Source organism: Amblyomma maculatum, chromosome 10 (assembly GCF_055883805.1).
Source record: "Amblyomma maculatum isolate TAMU_Amacu chromosome 10, ASM5588380v1, whole genome shotgun sequence".
NCBI lineage: Eukaryota > Metazoa > Arthropoda > Arachnida > Ixodida > Ixodidae > Amblyomma > Amblyomma maculatum.
The window spans coordinates 38,623,830-38,642,369 of record NC_139353.1 but is presented as its reverse complement, the minus strand read 5'-3'; the positions used below and the strand labels follow the sequence as shown (position 1 = coordinate 38,642,369).

Here is an 18,540-nt window from a genome sequence, read left to right as displayed (position 1 = left end):
TATATGGACAACTTTTAACCATTTGTAGCTACGCAGCCAAGGTTACGGGGGCAGAGCTTTCATTGTGGTGTTACTACACCAAGTAGTTCTGGCGTATCTGGCCTCAGTTACGATTTCGAGCTGCCGACATAGAAATATGTTTCTTTACACGACTGAAGGCCTTAGCGAACATAAATTCACAGTTAATGAACATCTCACGCTTCGTATGGCGTCCAAACAAGCGCATCAAGAAAGCATACAGAAACCAGTGGGTAGACGCAGCAGAAGCAGCCGACATGTGCTTCGTGAAATTCTAGACAGATGGCGCAGCCATCGCATTTACACGGCGTAGTGGGCCGATTTTAAAATGCACTACGCTGACGCTGTATACTGGCTTGTATTGTAGTCAAACCTTGATGTAATAATAACGGGAATGTTTCAATAATGATGTAATATTCCAGAGCACGGTCTATGAAATTTCTGAAGGGACTATATTCTGCTGCGCAGTGAGCTGATAAGTTTCGGCTCTGTAGCTTTTGGCTGCGTGGCCAAGAAAGTTGTCTGGAGTATAGGTAGTTGCATATACTAAACGCTGGCAATAACCATCAAAAATAAACCCATGGTTGCTTTGGATTGATTTATTATCTTAAACCATTAGCACAAATCATTAGCAGAACGGCAGCTGCACTTCAATGGAGATGAAATAACAAAGGTTCCTGTGTACTGTGCGATGTCAGCGCATGTCTAAATTAATTTGGAGCCCTCCATTAAGGTGTCCCTCACAGCCTGAGTCGCTTTGGGGTGTTAAATCCCACACACCGCTTATTAACTGTTTTCTTACCACAGCAGAGATGTGCATTTAATATCTGTTTATTAGTACATTGTTATGATTGAAAACTGTCTGTTAGTTTTAATAATATGCAGAACACCAAAATGAAGCCAAATGAACAAGCTATTTTATGGTTTGCTTTTGAAATAAATACCTATGATAGATAGTAATGTTAAATTATATTTCATGTAGTCCAAAGCTCGATGAAAATGCGAGTAAATAAATTTTGTATGGCACCAAAGAATTAAATATCATAGGGGCCCTTGAATGTACAAAAACCTGTTCTCTTGCTTAGAGCACCTGGAAGTTTCAATGTTCTTGGTTACCATTACCTCAAGCTACAAAAAATTGTTTGCCTTCAGAAAAAAAAAATGTGCTTTCTTGGCGATGTTACAAAAGCAACTCTCTTCAAACACTTCCATTGGTAAATGCTAGAAACTATCATAAATGTGCTTCTGAAGAGACAATTAGGGAGTAAATATAAATGCAGATATGACACTAATGAAGAATTGTAAAACGCAAAGATTTTGTCAAGATGACAGCAAAACTTGCATTTCAACAGCATTTTGAGCTATGAAACAAAACATGCACTGACGAAGGCTTGCTTGCCTTTAGGGGAAACGGCTCTTTAGTTGCTTGTTGTTATCAGTGTATGACATTGTAATGTACAGAAAATATGGGAAGTGTCTAAACATTGGGCTGGACTACAATTTTCACTTTTCTGTGTTGTTTCCATACTGGGGTGAATGACTTAATTTTTGCATGGGAAACTTTTCCAACATTTGTGTCTTTCAGTGAGTGCCTATGCCAAAAAAGTGGCTTCCGGAGCATACAACGCTGAGCACAAAAAAGATTCAATGCTCGGGTTTGAGATCATTACTGGAGCTTGGTAGCAGTGCGTGCCAGCTTCTTAAGGGCTGATGATTGCACGTTGAATGTTATATTCCCCCCTCATTTTTTTGCTTTGGTGCATTCATCGGCCAAGCCAGCAATGAAATGAAAGAGTAAGAGTAGGTCCGTCAGCAGTGCCTCCTTTGTGATTGCGCTCTTAACCAGTGAAAAATTGTTGGTGGCGTAATAGTAGCGACTAAAACCACTGACTCGAAAGCTTTTCAAGTGTCAGGAAAGTGACTTGCGACAGCAGTGTCACTGTTGCTGCTTCTGCCCTGCCGCAGGCGTGCAACAAAAGGAAACAGTGCAACAGCTCCACCAGTGGGTGGAAGCCTTTCTGGCGCAGAATGAGCTTCCAGAGCGAGATTGCGCACGTATCCATGCCCTGGACCTGCTTTCCAAGTGCTACCTTCACCTGGAGGATTACGAGGCTGCACTGACCCCGTACCTCGAGCAAGAGCCCGTTTACAAGTATGTGGGCAAAACAAAAGTTGGCACTTTTGTAGCAGCTCTCTGTGAATCATAGGAGGATGCTGCCATAGTGTGCAACACTGCATAATGTACTACAAACAGTACCAAAAGTTTGCGGGTCGCTGTATCGAAGGCAAGGGAAAATACTAGCACTGTCTTGCACAGGCATCCTGTTATCAGCAGGTTTACCGTGCGAGGTGAACGTACGAATCCAGACTGGTTTATTCAGTCTGGCTGCTGGGTCAGAATGCACAGCAGCTTGTATTCCTCATGGTTATGGCATTTCACAAACGTTTGGTGCCAGCAGCCCTTTTAAATGCCAAAGTGTACTGAGATTTGTTGTTCGGCCATTTCGCTTGTGCCACTTGTGCACTGAGTAAAAAACTTGTACAGGGCACTCAAATGTTGTTGGTCAAATAAAAAAAAAAATACACGGGTGCCTAGACCTAGGCAGCCTATAACTTACGAGAATGCAGTTGTTTTTTGTTTTGTAGATAGGGGCGGAGGTTGAAGAGAAGCCTTCGCCGGTTGGGGGGGGGGGCTCCTTGCCACAGTGATATCTTATGTGCATATACTGTCATCACATTCACGGCTTCGGGGGCTAGACGACGGCTGTTGCAACACCATCTTATGGGTATTGTTGAGTGTCTACAGGCTGACACTTCTTTGCATGGCGGGGCTATTATGGCTTTCGCCCTAAAGTTATTGAAAACTTTCTGGAATGTGTCCACCGCCATTTCGTTCCTGTGATGAAATCGGAGACAAACTTTCTAATTTTTTTTTATTTGAAGCAATGAAAATTGCACATTCACTTTAAAAAGCATCAAACAGTCCGATATAGAGTTTCACAATCGTATCTTAAAGGGTTTTTGTTATCACGATTTATATGTTGTTCACATGTTGCTTGCTCTTGAAAAGCGCAGCACAACAACTAAATGGGCTATGGGTCTGTAAATGGTTTTGATGTTTGCTAAGAACTGTGGTATGAAACAAGACAATCTTAATTTCTTTTTTAATTTTTCTGCTCTTTTTTTTTAAAGGGCATACTATGCACCTTATCCTAACCTATAGAATGAATCATGTCCAAATTATTGGTTAATAAAAAAATTTGAGCCTAGACTGTAACTCTGAGTCTGTCTGGGTACAAAATTCATGTCAGCAATCATAACAAAACAAACGGCATTCAAATCTGTGTACCCATTGCAGTGTTATGCTTTTCACGAGCATGGTAATCGGCTTAAACCAACCTTGGAAGAAGAAAACAAGCCCAGGTATTTATTTGGAGCACTCAGAATTTGTTTTTGGGTGACAAGTTTATGAACAGAGAATGAGCATTGTAGATGCCGAAAAGCTTAGTTTTCTAAAGTAAACTTTTTTCGAAATTTTTATAATCCGATTCCCACTTTCCCCTTAAATGTGTTTTGAACTGTGTCTATTTTCACTGGAATGAGGCAGGCACGTGGCTTTCTTATGTAAGCTTCTTTACAGCTACTCATCTCGTAGGGAACCTAACCGGAGCAAGCACACATCCAAACTGCCTTTTGGCATGTGACGTGTTAGACGTCGTTTTCTTTTCAGCATCACGTCGCTATCGCTGGTCAAATTAAATGAGCAGCATCTTGGAATAATTAGGGCTTAAAAGCGCACAGGAAAATTTGAGGAGCTCTAGGACATCCAAAATAGTCATAACGAAAGATTTTGTTGTCAGGATAGCTGCAGTTGCAGCACATGTGGGCACATGTCATCTGCTAGTTGCAGGACTGCTGAAAGAGGGCTGAATTCTAATGCTGCGGTTCTTGAGGACATTCACAGGTGGCAGCCAAAGCTGTTGTCTGGTAAAGTCCCTCGATGAGAAGAAAGTACCGCCGCGCTTTGTACTTTGCCGCCGCCGCGTCACCTCCTCTCCACATCCTCGCCACCTAGTCTGATTACCAGCTCCGCATGACGAGCACTGGCTGCGGGCACCAAACAGTTCAGAAGCTCTCGCACGTCGAAATTCTCTTTTCCTCCTCCCACCTAACACCACTGCAGGCTTGCAGCCTATGGATGCAGATGGGATTGCTTGCTTCAAGGCACTGTATCGCCGACGTGTTTTGAGCAGGCTCGCACTGAACCTTGACATTTGTGTCCGAGAACGCCGACCGTCACGACTTGAAGGCCTCACTCCTGACGGCAGTGCGGTTCATTTTTGGAGCATGTGCAGAAGTAAGCTCCTCCACCACCATGAACAGTTTCAGGAAGGCAGGCGGGCTTTGCTGGGGATGCCAGCGACGCTGAAGGTCGCGAAGCTCCTGCAGGACACAGCGATGACCGAACTTCGGTCCACAGTGAGCGGTAGTGGCAGGGACGCGTCAGGACATGAGGAATTTTTACGTGCCGACGATACAGTCTCAACAGATGAAGAGCTGAGAGACGAGGTTATTGTCGCAGCAGTCACTGGCATGGAGGACGGTTATAGTAGCGACGACGATAATCAACTGTAACCTGCGCAGGTCGCGTGTCACCAGGAGGCTTTGCAGGACTTTTTTCTTGCTAAGAGCCTTCCACTGCACTATGTTCAGCAGTTGGATGCCCTGCAGAAAGATGTCGGCCAGATAGCCATGAAGCAGACACTTATGAATTATTAGTTTCTTCCCGCTACAATATAGAAAGTGTAAGCTGCCTCGTCCTCATGAAATGTGTAGTTTATAATGTTTTCTTTGTTTTTTCAGCCTAACCTGGTTATAACAATGATATTTCGATGGCACTTCTATAGTGTGATAAGTGGGTTTTACTGTATTTTGTGCTTATCTCTTCAGCCATTTTTTTGTGAGAGAGTAATCACGTGCTATACGAAGTGAAAATTAAAAGGCTACCCTAAACAAATTTGTGGCACGAATGTGTTTCTCTTTTTCATATCTTCATACTATACTTGCTTGGCTCTCATTGCTTGTTTCTGCGGTGTTCGTGTCTGGTTGCATTAGTCTGTTACTTTTTGTTTTTTGTTTCTACAGTGCTTTATTCGCTTTGGCTCCAGGCTGCTGACCCGAACGTCCCTGACTGGCTCTTGGCGCTTTGTGATGTGGCCGAAAAATGAAAACGCATTTTGTGATGTCACTGCATGTGAATGAACACAGGTGGCTGAAATTTGGGAGGGACATTTCTACCATTTGTCCGCATTAAGAGAGCGGTAGTGAGTTGGGCGTCCGCTGGCCTGAGAAAACTCGATGTGCACGACCACTTGAGTTCACGCTGTATGAACAACTCGGGGTGCGGCATCTTAATTCGATAGTATCAGCAAAAAATTACAAGGGCTCAATGCTGCTGAACCAAATATTGAGCGAAAGCGTCAGCTGCGAGTGACCGAGCATTCTTTTTCTTTTCTTTTTCTTCTTCCTCAGCCCACATATAAAGCCCCGCTTTAGCATGAACTTGCCTTAGTGGCATATAGGGGTAACGTGAATGCCAGGGTCCTAGCAGGCTGAATCTGACATAACCGTCCCATGTGAAACAAGAGACCCAAGTTGGCAGCTCCTGTCAGACCATCTTGGTTTTGTGTCACGTGGGGTGTGACGTCACACGCTGCGCCGCGGCTGCGACCGCGCTGCGCCGACCGCTTGAGTTGGTAGCCCAGCTCTCACCCTAGTGTCACGTTGGGTGTGACATCACAGCGTCACGTGGGTGCGGCCGCGCCACACTGAAGGCTCAAAACCTAGAGTGGTATTGCTTTCGCAATAAAAAGTTTCCTGTTAAGCTTGGACCAGATTGACTGAAGACTATGTTGCCGTGTAACGATGAGTATCAGTATAATAATGTGCCCATTTTTGTTTTCGTGGAGTTGGCTGCACCAGTTAACTGACTGACGACTGGGCAAAGCTGCGCCTCTGGAATCACACACAATGACAGCAGCGTGTTTGCAGCTTTAAAAGGGCACCTCTTCTCCTCCTCCACATCCCTGTGCAACAATTAAGTTGCGTGGGCGACGCGATATGACCGATCTTGAACAGCAACCATATTTATTTGCGAGCCCATCATCATTGTTCCCAGGTCGGCATCCTGCCGGAAGAGGAGTCAGTACACTGAGGATGTCTCTGTTAAGTGTTTCTTTAATGCCGCTTGCACATAATGCCTGATTACTGATTAGGCATTATGAAAAAAGTAAATTCTCCACCCAGAGACAGGTGCACAGGAAACCCCTTTAAGAACAAGGCTGGAAGTTCTTCATTCCAGTGCTCATCATAAAGCTGTTAAGTTCTCTGTAAATTACGGTCCGTCTCTACTTAAGCGAAACCCGCCCTGTCTGTGCCCTAGTTCCTGAAGCCGACACCTTACTCGGCACCTGGCTCTCTTGTAGTCTTAGCCGGTGCATGCTGCTTTAATTTATATTCGTGGTTAGCGTATTTAACATATGGGGTGCTCTAACAAATGTCAACTGATCTTGGGTCCAATCAAAGCGGCTTTGCCCGCCCGCTACAGTCGTTTTTGGGGTCGTTGATCTCAAAAACTACTACCGTGACATTGCTTGCATATGGTTAATGCGGCACCGCTTTTGTGCGGTCACATCAAGACCTATAAAGTGCAGGGGTTGTAAACTGCAAAGCTGTGCTGCTTGCTACCCCATGTGTTTACAGGAGTCAAGTAGGTGCAAACTGTACGGTGAAGGACCACTGGTGTACTCTTTCTTTTGGCCGCAGGCAGTGTATCAATCTGATTACTTCCCAGTTACAGCTGTAAAGTCGTGACCTACTATATCGACATTTTTCTTGCATATGCAATTCGTTGCACCTGCATAGGGTTTCAGTGCATAACACACAAGCCAGTAGGCGAATGCATCATCTGAGGAATCCAAGACACAAAGGAAGCAAGCGAGACGAATCCCCGCTTTTAGGCAGCCACGACACAGTTCAAGCATCACAAAACTGCCCACCGAAGAACATAATCGGCGTGCTGTGCCGCTGCCGGGCATCTGTTGCACGCGCCGCAGTCGACAGGAAACAAGTGCAACGGGTGCAAACAGAATTGCACGGTCAGTCAAGGCACTGTCGGGCCCAGCGAGCACCACTGAATTTCGTCTCTTGGGTTGTAGTGCGCGCTGGAGTCACGTAGTCAAACTTGAGGGTGGGTTCCTTGTATGATGTGTGCGTTTGTGTGTGCATGTGTGTGCATGCTTGCATATGTGCGGAGACTGTGTCAGTAGAGGGCACTTCCTGTGGGTGCTAGATGCATAGTTTATCCATTGTGCTTTTGTTTTGCAGTTCAGCTTCGTTAAAATTCTCCCCTGTCAGCATTTTGGAGTATATTTTACTAATTCGTAATTACTGCACTAAACCGCTTTTGTTATCTCTGCTGCTGAAAATAATTTGATACTGGTAAAACCGCGTGAATGGTTAATTTGATACCGGTAAAACCGTGTGAATGGTTAATTCAGGTGCATTTTTTAATTTCATTTTCAGTATATTCTGAGTACTGATCTGTGATGTAATGGGTGTTAACTCGGAAGAAAGATCGACTAAAAGCCATTAGGCCTATCTCCCTAGGTCAAGTTTGGCCACAGGAAATTGATCGTAGAGACAACAAATCTCGCCTGAAATCGTTGAAATTTGGACAGTTCACACCAGATAGAACTCGTCTCCGATTGAGTGTGTAGTTGAGTGGAATCTCACTGTTGTTTTTATCATGGTCCTAGACTTTCACAACGGTGTATTGTAGCAGTAGCAAACTTTCATCACCTGGAAATCGCCAGTATAAAAATGCCGGTTGGAGCCTGTACGAAGTTGTCTATGACTAAAGTACTATTCTTTAGTAATATGTTCAAATGATTTACACTGTTGCTCCTACTGCTGTTGTTTATTTTGCAGAGAGTGTTATGGACCGTACAGTCCCGTCTATACTGTGCTGTTATGCAGCATAGCCAAGCTCTACCATTTCACAGTCCAACTTGAGAAAGCCATGGAGTACTTTGAGAAGGTAAGCTGCCCAAAAGCTTCACATGGAATAAAACAAGCAGCTTTTTATTTTGCCAAATGTTGCTTGTATGTTGTTCGAGCCTAATCTCAGTTTTGGCCTATGCTCAGCTCAAAGGGGCCTCGTGCCATCTGATTGGGTTAGAAAATGTAGAACTTATTTTTAAATTAGTGAAAACTTATTCATTTTAATGCCGTTGTATTGGTTAAAATAATACATTGAACTAATCTGGTTGTCTTACTATCCAAAATTGAAGCTAAATGACAAAGATTAGTGCTAAACATTATTCAGCTGCTTGCAACACATCTTTGCCGCTAACTTTGCATTCAACGAAGATGAGGTCATCATTTAACAGTAAACTTTTGGGGTCACCATTTAACAGCACTGTTGTGGCTACCATGAAATGCCTGTTCAGAGGCCGCAGGGACTTGATTTGAAAGTGTAGGGTCTTTTCCAAGCCGTGTACAGATCTGAAAATCTCAATTGTTTCGTCTTGGTATGGAGAGATGAACTCACTGAAAAAAGTCTGATATTGTTTCAAAATAAACTGTATGCACAAAAGCCTGCAAATTGGAATGCCTGTCCATAGTCCAGATTGAATCCTGACCCATCATGGTAGAAAACTGCACCGGTTGATACAGGATTAGCAAGTTGTTTTCAATGTGAAGCAAGAGGACAAAGATTCAACAGAATATTGACAAATTACTCTGGAGCCCTCCACCACGGCACCCCTTTCACTCCCACCTTCCTCCATTCCCCTAAGGCATGGTTCAGGTCTCCACAGAACAAATGTGACATATACTGAGCCTTTCCTTTCCAGTGAACCAATTATTATTATTATTATTATTATTATTAAGCGCCTGTGTGTACACTCTCTACAGTGCTTCCACTCCTGTGCCAACTGTGCCATTGTTTGTCAAATGAGACTTGAACGAGAACATCTTCAGCGGAACTCTGCCTGGTTGGGTACTTGAAACAAAAGATTGAAGAACACTATTACCAACTAAAAATATTTTTTAAAACCCGACGTTTCGAGACCAACTCGGTCCCTTCCTCAGGGGCGACTAAAGTTTGAGGCCCGCAGTAGCAAGCAGCGGCCTTTGCTTCCCCTTTCCCAACACGTGGCGGAGTCCATTTGTGTACACGGAGGGTAGCGTCCCCGATTTCCTATTCACTGCTGCAGCTGTCAGCCGGATGAACCACGACTCAACATGACGTCGTTTGAAAGGGTTGGTTTCCACGACAAGGACGTTCACCTCCTCAGAGGCGATTTTGTGGTCGGCGCGTTCGCAGTGCTTGGCGAGGGGGCTGCTTTCAGAGTTCATTTGCCAGACGTCATTTTTGTGTTGTAAGAGGAGGTGAGCGTCCTTGCTGTAGAAATCAATCCTTTCAAAAGACATCGCATTGAGTTGTGGTTCATCCGCCTGACAGCTTCAGCAGTGAATAGGAAACCGGGGACGCTATACTCCGCATACATATTTGGACTCTACCATGTGTTGGGAAAGGGGAAGCAAAGGCCGCTGCTTGCTACTGCGGGCCTCGAACTTTAGTCTCCCCTGAGGAAAAGACCCAGTTGGTCTCGAAACGTTGGGTTCTAATCAATAATTTTGGATAGCGTTTCTCAAATTAGACTTGTCACACCATCGTGATAAAAGTGATGGCTTTCGCCAAAATAAAAGCTTTGAGCAGTAATGATAATGTGGGGCCTGGAGAAGCAGTGTGCCTGGTGTGATCAATTGGACTGCTAGAAATATTTGTACTTAGCTGCTCGTTGGATCGTATGAAAAAGAAGCAAAAGGTGGAAAGCTAGCCAGAAATTTTCTAAGTGTAGTCGCAAGCGTTTCGGTTAGTGAACGTCTGTGTGACACATTTCTACGTAACCTTTGATATGACACAGTGATGGGCAAATTCCTTTGCTGCTCGCTGGTGTAGATCACCCTTAATTGAGCTTACCATCACTGCATGTAGTATCGAAGAGTTTAATGAAGAATATGCTCTCAAAATGCTGCACTTTGGTTTAGGTCAGAAGTTTGTTAAGTTTGTGCGCTGTGCAATTGGTAAGACTCACACAGTAAGGTTTGGAGCCACACACGGTATATTTCAGCTACTTTGAGGCGAAGTGGTGCTTAACCGGCATGCGTTCACCTGTGCATGAACTCTTGGATGCCGCAACCAAAATCACCAAACAATCTGGTCAGCAAACGCTACCTGCTTAATTATGTGGGGAAAACGGCTTGCAAGTTTCAAAATCCCGGAATTTTTCAAACGAACCGGTATTTAGAATTTTCTCGTTTCAGAATTTCGAAAAGTTGTTATAAGCATTCCTCTGACGAGTGACATTCCCTACATTACCAGCCAGTTGCCAGACCAACTGCAACTTTGAGAGACACAGTAGGACCTCCCTGTCGCTTTCCTCACGAGATCGCAAACAAAACAAAGAAAAGAAAAAGCTGGGGAACAAAGTAGCTGAAGACATTGAAAAGCAAGTGAAAGTTTGTTGCTATCTAATCGCGTGAAAAAGTCTTATGCAATCATCTGCATTTTTCGTTTTTTCTTAATTTCCTGCAAACGCACCGGGCTTCTCGATAGATTGCTAGTCTCTGTGGCTGTAGTGATTTTCACTCGCAGTTGACTGCTGGAGCGGCTGCCAACAGAAGAAAGCAGTAATAGAGAGCAGAGGTGAAGCAGAAGCACAAGTACACTCACGTGCTGTTCTTGCTGCGATCGCTTTAATCCTACCTAATTCTAATTGCAGTCGAGCTCGTGTGTACGTGAAATTATTTATGTCGAAGAATTATAACGTGTGCTCAAGAATCTTATGCAAAAGTATAGCACTATCGTTCATGTTTATGAAACCTGCGTATTAGTAACACTTCTCTTAAAAACACTGTTCGATCACTTTTCATGATTAAAGACAGGTCGGCCTTGTGGCCTTGCGCACCTGCTGGCTGCGCTGGTGCTCCGAAACCGATTGACGAAGCAAATTTTGGGTGTGCTTGATGGTGGCCTTCGGTCTATTGAGCTGGTATTTCACTCCACGTTGCTCTAAGGCAGTGAAGTCAACTTTACCAAAGCCTAGTGGTGGGTGTCACGTAGCATGCTGCACATGCTTGGCTGCCTAGGGCACTATTGGAACCAAGTAAGAATTATAGTTTTTCGTTTCCTGATAGGGCTGCACAGACACTTCGCACAGGGTAGGCAAGGTTTGACTGCGAAAGTTTCTCGTAACTGAAGCGCACTCGAAACAGTTCGTCTTGAGGTTTTTTTTTTTCCACATTGAACTCGACGGGAATCGACCAGATGGTCTCTTATTATCAACCTTATCGAAGGATCTGCCTTTAGCAAGTTCATCTTGACGAGTGCAATCTGCTGAACCAAAATGGGAGAACAAGAATTACCGATATGCCACCATGGAAAGTTCGACAGATAGCTGCTTTGAGATCTGCATTTCTAACAAAACGCGCCATTCAGCATGCGCCGAGAACTAAAACGATCAGCATTCTCTGTAATAATAGCGGCGTATTGAAACTCGCGGTTTAATAAGCCTATTTTTTGAAAAGGTGGCGCTACCTTTTTTTTTTTTTCTGGTGTTGATTTCAGTGCTAACAGCATAGGCTATCTTGCGTGTGAACTTTCTGGAAAAATGTGTTAAGAACGTGAATATCTGTCCTAGTCTGGGTTAAAGTAGAAAATTGTTTATTATTTGTGGTTCATGAGATTGTGGGGAGTATATTAACTATGTGTGATTATGGGGTTGTTCGCAGGCTGTAGCTGCTCTGACCATCAGCCATGGACGTTCTCACCCACTCTACATGGATGTCACAGAAGCATACAGTCACTGCAAGTTTGAATTTGAAAATCCAGGAAGAGTAGATGGGTTCAGTGTTAAACCGCAGGAACATAGAATCTCAATTCCATAAGTGCAGAGTGCCCCGCCACGGCTCGAGAATACTCGAGAACTTCTTATTCCATCATTTACACACTCCTGCTGACTGGGTTGATTTCATTCAGTCGACACAAGACTGCCAAAGATTTATGTGCATTTATATACATAATATGCATATAGAAAATGTTAAATAAAACTATATAACGCACCTTATCAATATTCCCGAGTAACATACGAACCTTGGAGAAAATGCGTACAGGAAAGGTGGCCGGGGCTGCTGAGCTGGACACCATTTTCTCGAAAGTGAAAGGGAGCCGAAAAGAGTAAACACGGTGGCCAGGGTTGAGGGGACAGCGAAAATGTGAAATTGAAAAAGGCGACAAATGTAAAATACAAAATCACAGATCTCGATCGATTCGCTCGCAATAAGAGCGGTTTTTGTCTCGCTGATGACAAATGTATTATCCATGAAGCCTGCTGGCAAAGCATTTGGTATTTTTCGCTCACCACAAGCAATGCACTATTTTATATCGTGAATGCAGGTTGCGCAACAAAGAGCGCTAGCTTTGGGAGCGTTGCACCTGATCTATGAAATGGAGTAAGTACACTATACCAAAACTATATGGCCATACAGATTTGCCACAAGCCATTTCGTCTGCGCTCAAGCGTGGAAGGCAGGATGGAGCGCCATTTCACTGCTGACTACTGCTGGCATTGTAATGTGTTTTATCATTCATTGCTTGAAACTGCACACTCACTGCAGTGCTATCTCACCGGAAACCACGAAACCAGGCGTGTTGGCGGGACGGCGATGTAGTGTGCACAGCTCATTTTAGCGGTGAATATTTTTCGCAATAACAATGCCTTTGAATTAATGAGGCTTTACTGCGCTTCTACCTAAATAAGAATTAAAACAATGCAGGCACAACTTACACCTTCAACACTGTCGCAGGTGATGTTTTCTGCAGCTCTTAGCAGCAGTTTGAGGCCTTTTTAAACTGCATGTGCATTTGGGACACTGGAATGGTCAAAGATTGATGGGCTGCAAGTAGGAAACAAGGAAAATAAAAACAAGGCTTCAGCTAACCTGTAGGTCAGCAGTGTTTACTTACACAACCATAAAAAAATTCACAAATCTCATAGTAATGGAGATGCAAAAGTAAGAGTTGTGATAACCCCATTGAATGGGAAATTTCTAGTGGTAACATTAAACTGAACAACACTTTAGCTTCCCATCTCTTGACTGAAAAGTAATCAGCTATGTTTACGTCGCACCTTGCATAAAAAGCAGCTCCATTTTTGATCGTGCCACTTGCAGTCACGCACCACTGGGAGCCTGGCTGGCCAAAGTGCTTGACAAGTTGGAGATAGAATAGGGAGCCTAAATGAAGATGCGTGCTGAGCAACCAGCCAAGCAAAGAATTTCATGAGTGCAGGCAAGGGCGCCGGACAGTTGTAAAGCTGAGAAAAACTCGAAGCAATTGCCACAGAGCGGCGTCATGTTGAAAAGGATAGCGCATTATATGCACCAAACCACTTTGAAATATGAATTTCGGCTCTAAACTTGAATAGCGTGTTCTGAAACTTCAGAACTCTTTTTTCTTAGTTTGCACTTTTTACAACAGCACAACCATTAGGAAAACTACCATTTCCAAACTCTTCTGCCAAAGGCTGCTTTCAAGGTGGTTTCAGAACTAAAATTTTGTTGGGAACAAGATAAGGCAAGGAGACACTATCTCCTCATTACTATTCACAGATTGCTTAGAGGAAGTATTCAGAGACTTGGAATGAGATCAGTTAAGGATAAGGGTAGATGGAGAATATCTCAATAATCTGCGATTCGCTGGTGATATCGTCTTGCTAAGTAACTCAGCGGATGAATTGTAAAGAATGATTGATGGCATGGACAGGAAAAGTAGAAAGATAGGCTCGAAAACCAATCTGCAGAAGACTAAGGTAATACTCAACAGCCTCGGGAAGGAACAGCATTTCACAATAGGTAGCGAAGCAATGAAAGGGGTAGGCGAATACTATGTCTACTTTGGACAGGTAGTAACCGCAGATCCAGACCATGAAAGGGAAATAACTACGAGAATAAGATTGGAATGGCGCGCATTTGACAAGTGTTTGCAGATTATGACTAGCAGCTACCGTATCTCTCAAGAGGAAAGTATACAATAGTTGCATCTTACCTGTACTCACTTATGGGGCTGAAACGTGGAAGCTAACCAAGAGGGTTCTACTTAAGTTGAAAACAACGCAGAGGCCTATGGAACGAAAAATGGTAGGGGTAACGTTAAGAAATAGGAAGTGTGCAGAGTGGGTCAGAGAAGTAATTAGAGTTAATGACATTGTAGTGGAAATAAAGAAGAAGAAATGGGCTTGGGCAGGTCATGTAGTGCAAAGAGAGGATAACCGATGGTCGCTTAGGGTAACAAACTGGATTCCAAGGGAAGGAAAGCATGGCAGGGGTCGACAGAAAGTTAGGTGGGCGGATGAGGTTAAAGGTCAACTCAGGCAATTTTTCAGTGCTCACAGATATCAACGAAATTTGCATCAGATGTTCTTCTCAACGTCAATATTGCGTCTTTCAAAAAATACTGTTGAGGACGCTTTAGTTTTCCCGCAAAGTAATTTTAAATATAGCGCTCCGGGACCCGAGACTCGCACTGCCAGAGAGAAATTCCAACACTGCACTTGATGACGTCACCGTGTGGGGGTTTTCGAGCAGACGACGGCAACAAAGCAACGGCCCTACTGGGCGCGGCTTGTATGGTGTGGCATCGCCTGTATGGTCCTATGAGGTGCTACTGGTACGGGGCAGGGCGACGGCAGCGTTACTCAGAAACAGCCTGGCACGTCGCAGATACTGCCGATAGCTTGCTTGCAAACAGCATAGATTTTGAAATCACCGTCTCACTGTCTTTTAGTTTCAGCTTACACTTTAATGCATTCTTTTGCGCAAATGGGTCGTAGCTAGTGTGGTGTTGTTGGCGGCACGAGTTATCCTACGGAAAACAACACAGTGATTTACCACTGATTTCCTAAGAACGCTAGCGGTGGCGTCACAAATGTCAACGAATTTTGTTTCTTCGAGGGGTCGCGTCGCGGCGCTGATGTCAAGTTCACTGTAGTGCTGAAACCTATGCGTGTGTGCTGTTATCGCGTTTTCTTAAACGCCCTGCTTCTCGCGTTTTGTCTATGAAATTTAGTTTTTCTGCAAAATGAAAAAAAAGGCACTCATAGTGAATGTGGCAAAGACTTCACGTAAATTTGTTTAGCGTGCAATGTCGAAAAAACCATTGCTACACATCAGGGAAGAGGACGGGTTACGTTCACGTCGAGGGTGCCCTAAATATATTATTTGCAGTCCCGAGAAACGGAGAGTTGCGGAAAGAATGGACGAAGAATATGCATCACTGTCTTAGTTGCTAGAAGTCAGCTCAGATAATAATATACAAACTCCAGTATGTGCTGACAGTTGTGAAAGCAAAAAAAAAAATCTGGGGCGAGAGGTTGGCTGCTTGGCTCGCTCGTGCATGTATCTACTTTTATGCCAAGATAATCAGCTTTCATGTAATCGCTCGGCTACGCTTTTATGTTAAAGGGTTAAACTCTAAGAAGATGTATAAGGGAGAAAAAGCAAATAATCCTAAGCTGACCCGTTGCTCACGATATGAATGAATAAGTGATAATTTTTTCGAGGTCTGGCAATGATTTACTTTTGCTAAGCTCCTCATTTCACGCTGCATATATTAATCAGCTAAGCCAATGTGCTAAGAGGGCGTGAAAGAAGGTAAAATAGAAGCATGCACATTCTGGTTTCACTGCACACTCGATTATTTGGCACATATTTAAATTTTGTTATTCAAAAGAACATTCAAGGAAGGCTGCATGTGCTAAAAATTTTCGTTGACAACAAGGACCAGCATAGATTTCGTCATCCAGATAGAGCTAAAACCTGTAATGAAAGGGTCGTAAATGGTTCAAAGTACCATCACTGCCGCGCTTTGTATTTCTTGTTGACGTGCAAGAAGTTCGGCAGCACGCAAAAGTCGACGCAAAAACATGAACAAAAACATGAAATTTTGATACCAGATGCTTCCATCAGGTCACACATATTGCTCATTGCGTAGAATGTCATTGCAGATAGATCATGTGCCGATAGTCCGTCGGCCGTTAGCTCCATTAAAATAGGTACAAGAATTTAAGCAACATGCACATAACTGCGTGTCGCCGCGTGGCGCTGCCTCTCGTACTTGATATGAACGGCGTCGGGGAACGGGTGCCAATGAGCCCTCTGCCCTCTTCTAGTACACTTTAGTACGGTCAAAAAATTCCCGGAGTTGCCCTTTAAGCAGTTCGCAGGCGTCAAATGGATGAAGCCATCCCTGAAAGTTTCATAGAAATTGGTGCAGTAAAAGTTGACCTTGAGACCCGCATCCCCCCTTGATGAATCCTTATCACTATAATCTTTCAAAACATTCTTGCAACGTCCTTTTGTTTTGAAGTAAAGTTCAATTCAATTCAAAGTCATTTGTTAGCACCAGTTGCAGCAGGGATTGGGTTTCCTGAAATTAGAAAATGTGACTAAATTTTAAGGAGTGGGGGGGGGGGGGGGGGGGGTTACAAGCAGTAATTCTTGGCAGTCATCAGTGTAAAAAAAAAAATTCGTTAAGAAATAAGAGGATGCCTTCAAAAAAACGAGGATATATAAAGAAATGACTAGCAGTGCTTTAACACTTAAACCCGTAGACTTTTTTTCGGTTAAACCTTGGTTGGGTGCCTAGAAGGGGAGGCGTGAAAGAATGTCATGTGCTGCTCATTGAGAGGAGTGGCCCTCTGCTCGTGACTGCCACTAGGAAAAAGCAGAGCGCTGCAGTCAGGGGCACAGTCATTGTTGCGGTGGAGACGTGGCCTGGAATTTCCTGGCCACGGCCTGGTGGAGACGTGGCATATCCAACGGAGAAAGGTGGACAAACAACTGAACCATGTTCCTTCTTAGAAGATTTATATAGAACCAGAAGCATATTCACAGGAATAAGGAACGGCAACAAATGTGGAGAGACCATGACTGTACAGACGACAAGCTTAATTTTGTTCACATAGGTTGCATGAGGCCAGCGGGTCGGTGGCTTTCCAAGGAACAAGTAGTCGAAGTAACTCTTAAGCCTTTCACTACAACGTGTGCGATGGCTTCACCATTTCTGTCATGGCAGGCAACATGTTTTGGATTACTTTGGAGCGTGATAACACTAGGGTGATAACTTGGGCTAGTCAGTAACGGTGATACACGACAGTGTGTAGCGCAAATAAAAATGACATAGAAAGGGTACACAAAATAGCAGGCACAACAGGAAAAGGTGGTAAGTGCCTGCATCTTCAGTTCCTGGAGCACGAGGTCTATGAAGCACTCCACAATGCCTTGCAAATCAGTCAAATAAGCGGTATGCAGCCTAAGACTCAGCCTGAATTCACAAAGAATGTCTTTTTCTGTTCGCCATACGAACATTGCAGGACTGTCCAATACAATTCCTTCGTCCCCAGAACTGCCTTGGACTTTTTTTCAAAATTTTTTTTAGGACTTTTAGGACTGAAAAATTGAAGGATACTGTTAATGCTTATGAATTGTAACTGTTTATTTGTTTCCTTTTATTTTTTATTTCCCCACTCCTCTGTAACGCCTGACCGGCCTTGAGAGTAATAAAATGAAATGAAATGCCTCTGGATGAAAAAACTGCCCGAATCTTGTCCTTGAGATTCTAGTATGCAGCAAAGCTGCTTAAGCTCAGTGCAGCGGTGAAGAGAATTCTTGTACCGTCGCCGAGAAACCACTTTCAGGCTGCTCTGCTTATTGCATTTTAGTGTACAACTACCTTCAGGAAGAATTTCATGATTGTGTGCTCCAGGAAAGCTCATAACAAAGCTGCAGACAAGCATCAATCATTCACAAAACATTTCTGGTTTCAAAAAACTACCTCCGACGCATGCCACATGCAGAGTTTGTAGTCTGACACACATCATTGAGACAAACTGCAGCCATAGAAAAAAAAAAGGCGTACATAAAACCTTGAACAGCCTTCCGCTCTCAAAAGCGATTTTGTATTTGCGTGTGCGGCCTGCTGCTTTTTAAATAAACGGATGCAGAGATGCAAACAGGACAACACACTTTATTTCAAACAAAAACAAAAATCTGCCATATACCCTTGACTGTCGCTGCACAAAAAAGAAAAAAAAAAAAGGTGCGACAAGTCTGCCTTGCTGCCCAAGACCTGGAAAAAAGCAGGTGCAACCAAAAAATTAGTGAAACGAAAATTGAAGCTCATAAGTTATACCACTGATCGCATTGTGACAGCAGGATGCTTAGGGCCGGAGCACTTATTCAACAAATTACCGGTGTGTGTATTTACATGCGATTTTGTTTCGCCGAGAACGAAACCACATGAAGATCGGAGTCCAGGAGAAGGGAGTAAGCCTAGGGCCTGGACTCCGATCTTGCCCTTTCATCTCAAAGCTTGAATTGACAGCGCCTAACAATTCT

The 18,540-nt window shown here is 43.8% G+C and overlaps 1 protein-coding gene across 2 annotated transcripts in view; it reads left to right on the top strand.

Moving 5' to 3' along the window:
- Positions 1–16,543, top strand: part of LOC146176206 (histone-lysine N-methyltransferase SMYD3-like) — a 45,977-nt gene extending 29,434 nt beyond the window's left edge. For both annotated transcript variants that reach the window (XM_084582522.1, XM_084582524.1), the window contains 3 exons: positions 1,984–2,170; positions 8,008–8,116; positions 11,878–16,543. In XM_084582522.1, coding sequence (XP_084438648.1) covers positions 1,984–2,170; positions 8,008–8,116; positions 11,878–12,033 — 452 coding nt within the window. In that variant the 3' untranslated portion in view covers positions 12,034–16,543. The remainder of the gene's footprint in view (positions 1–1,983; positions 2,171–8,007; positions 8,117–11,877) is intronic.
- Positions 16,544–18,540: the final 1,997 nt, after the last annotated feature.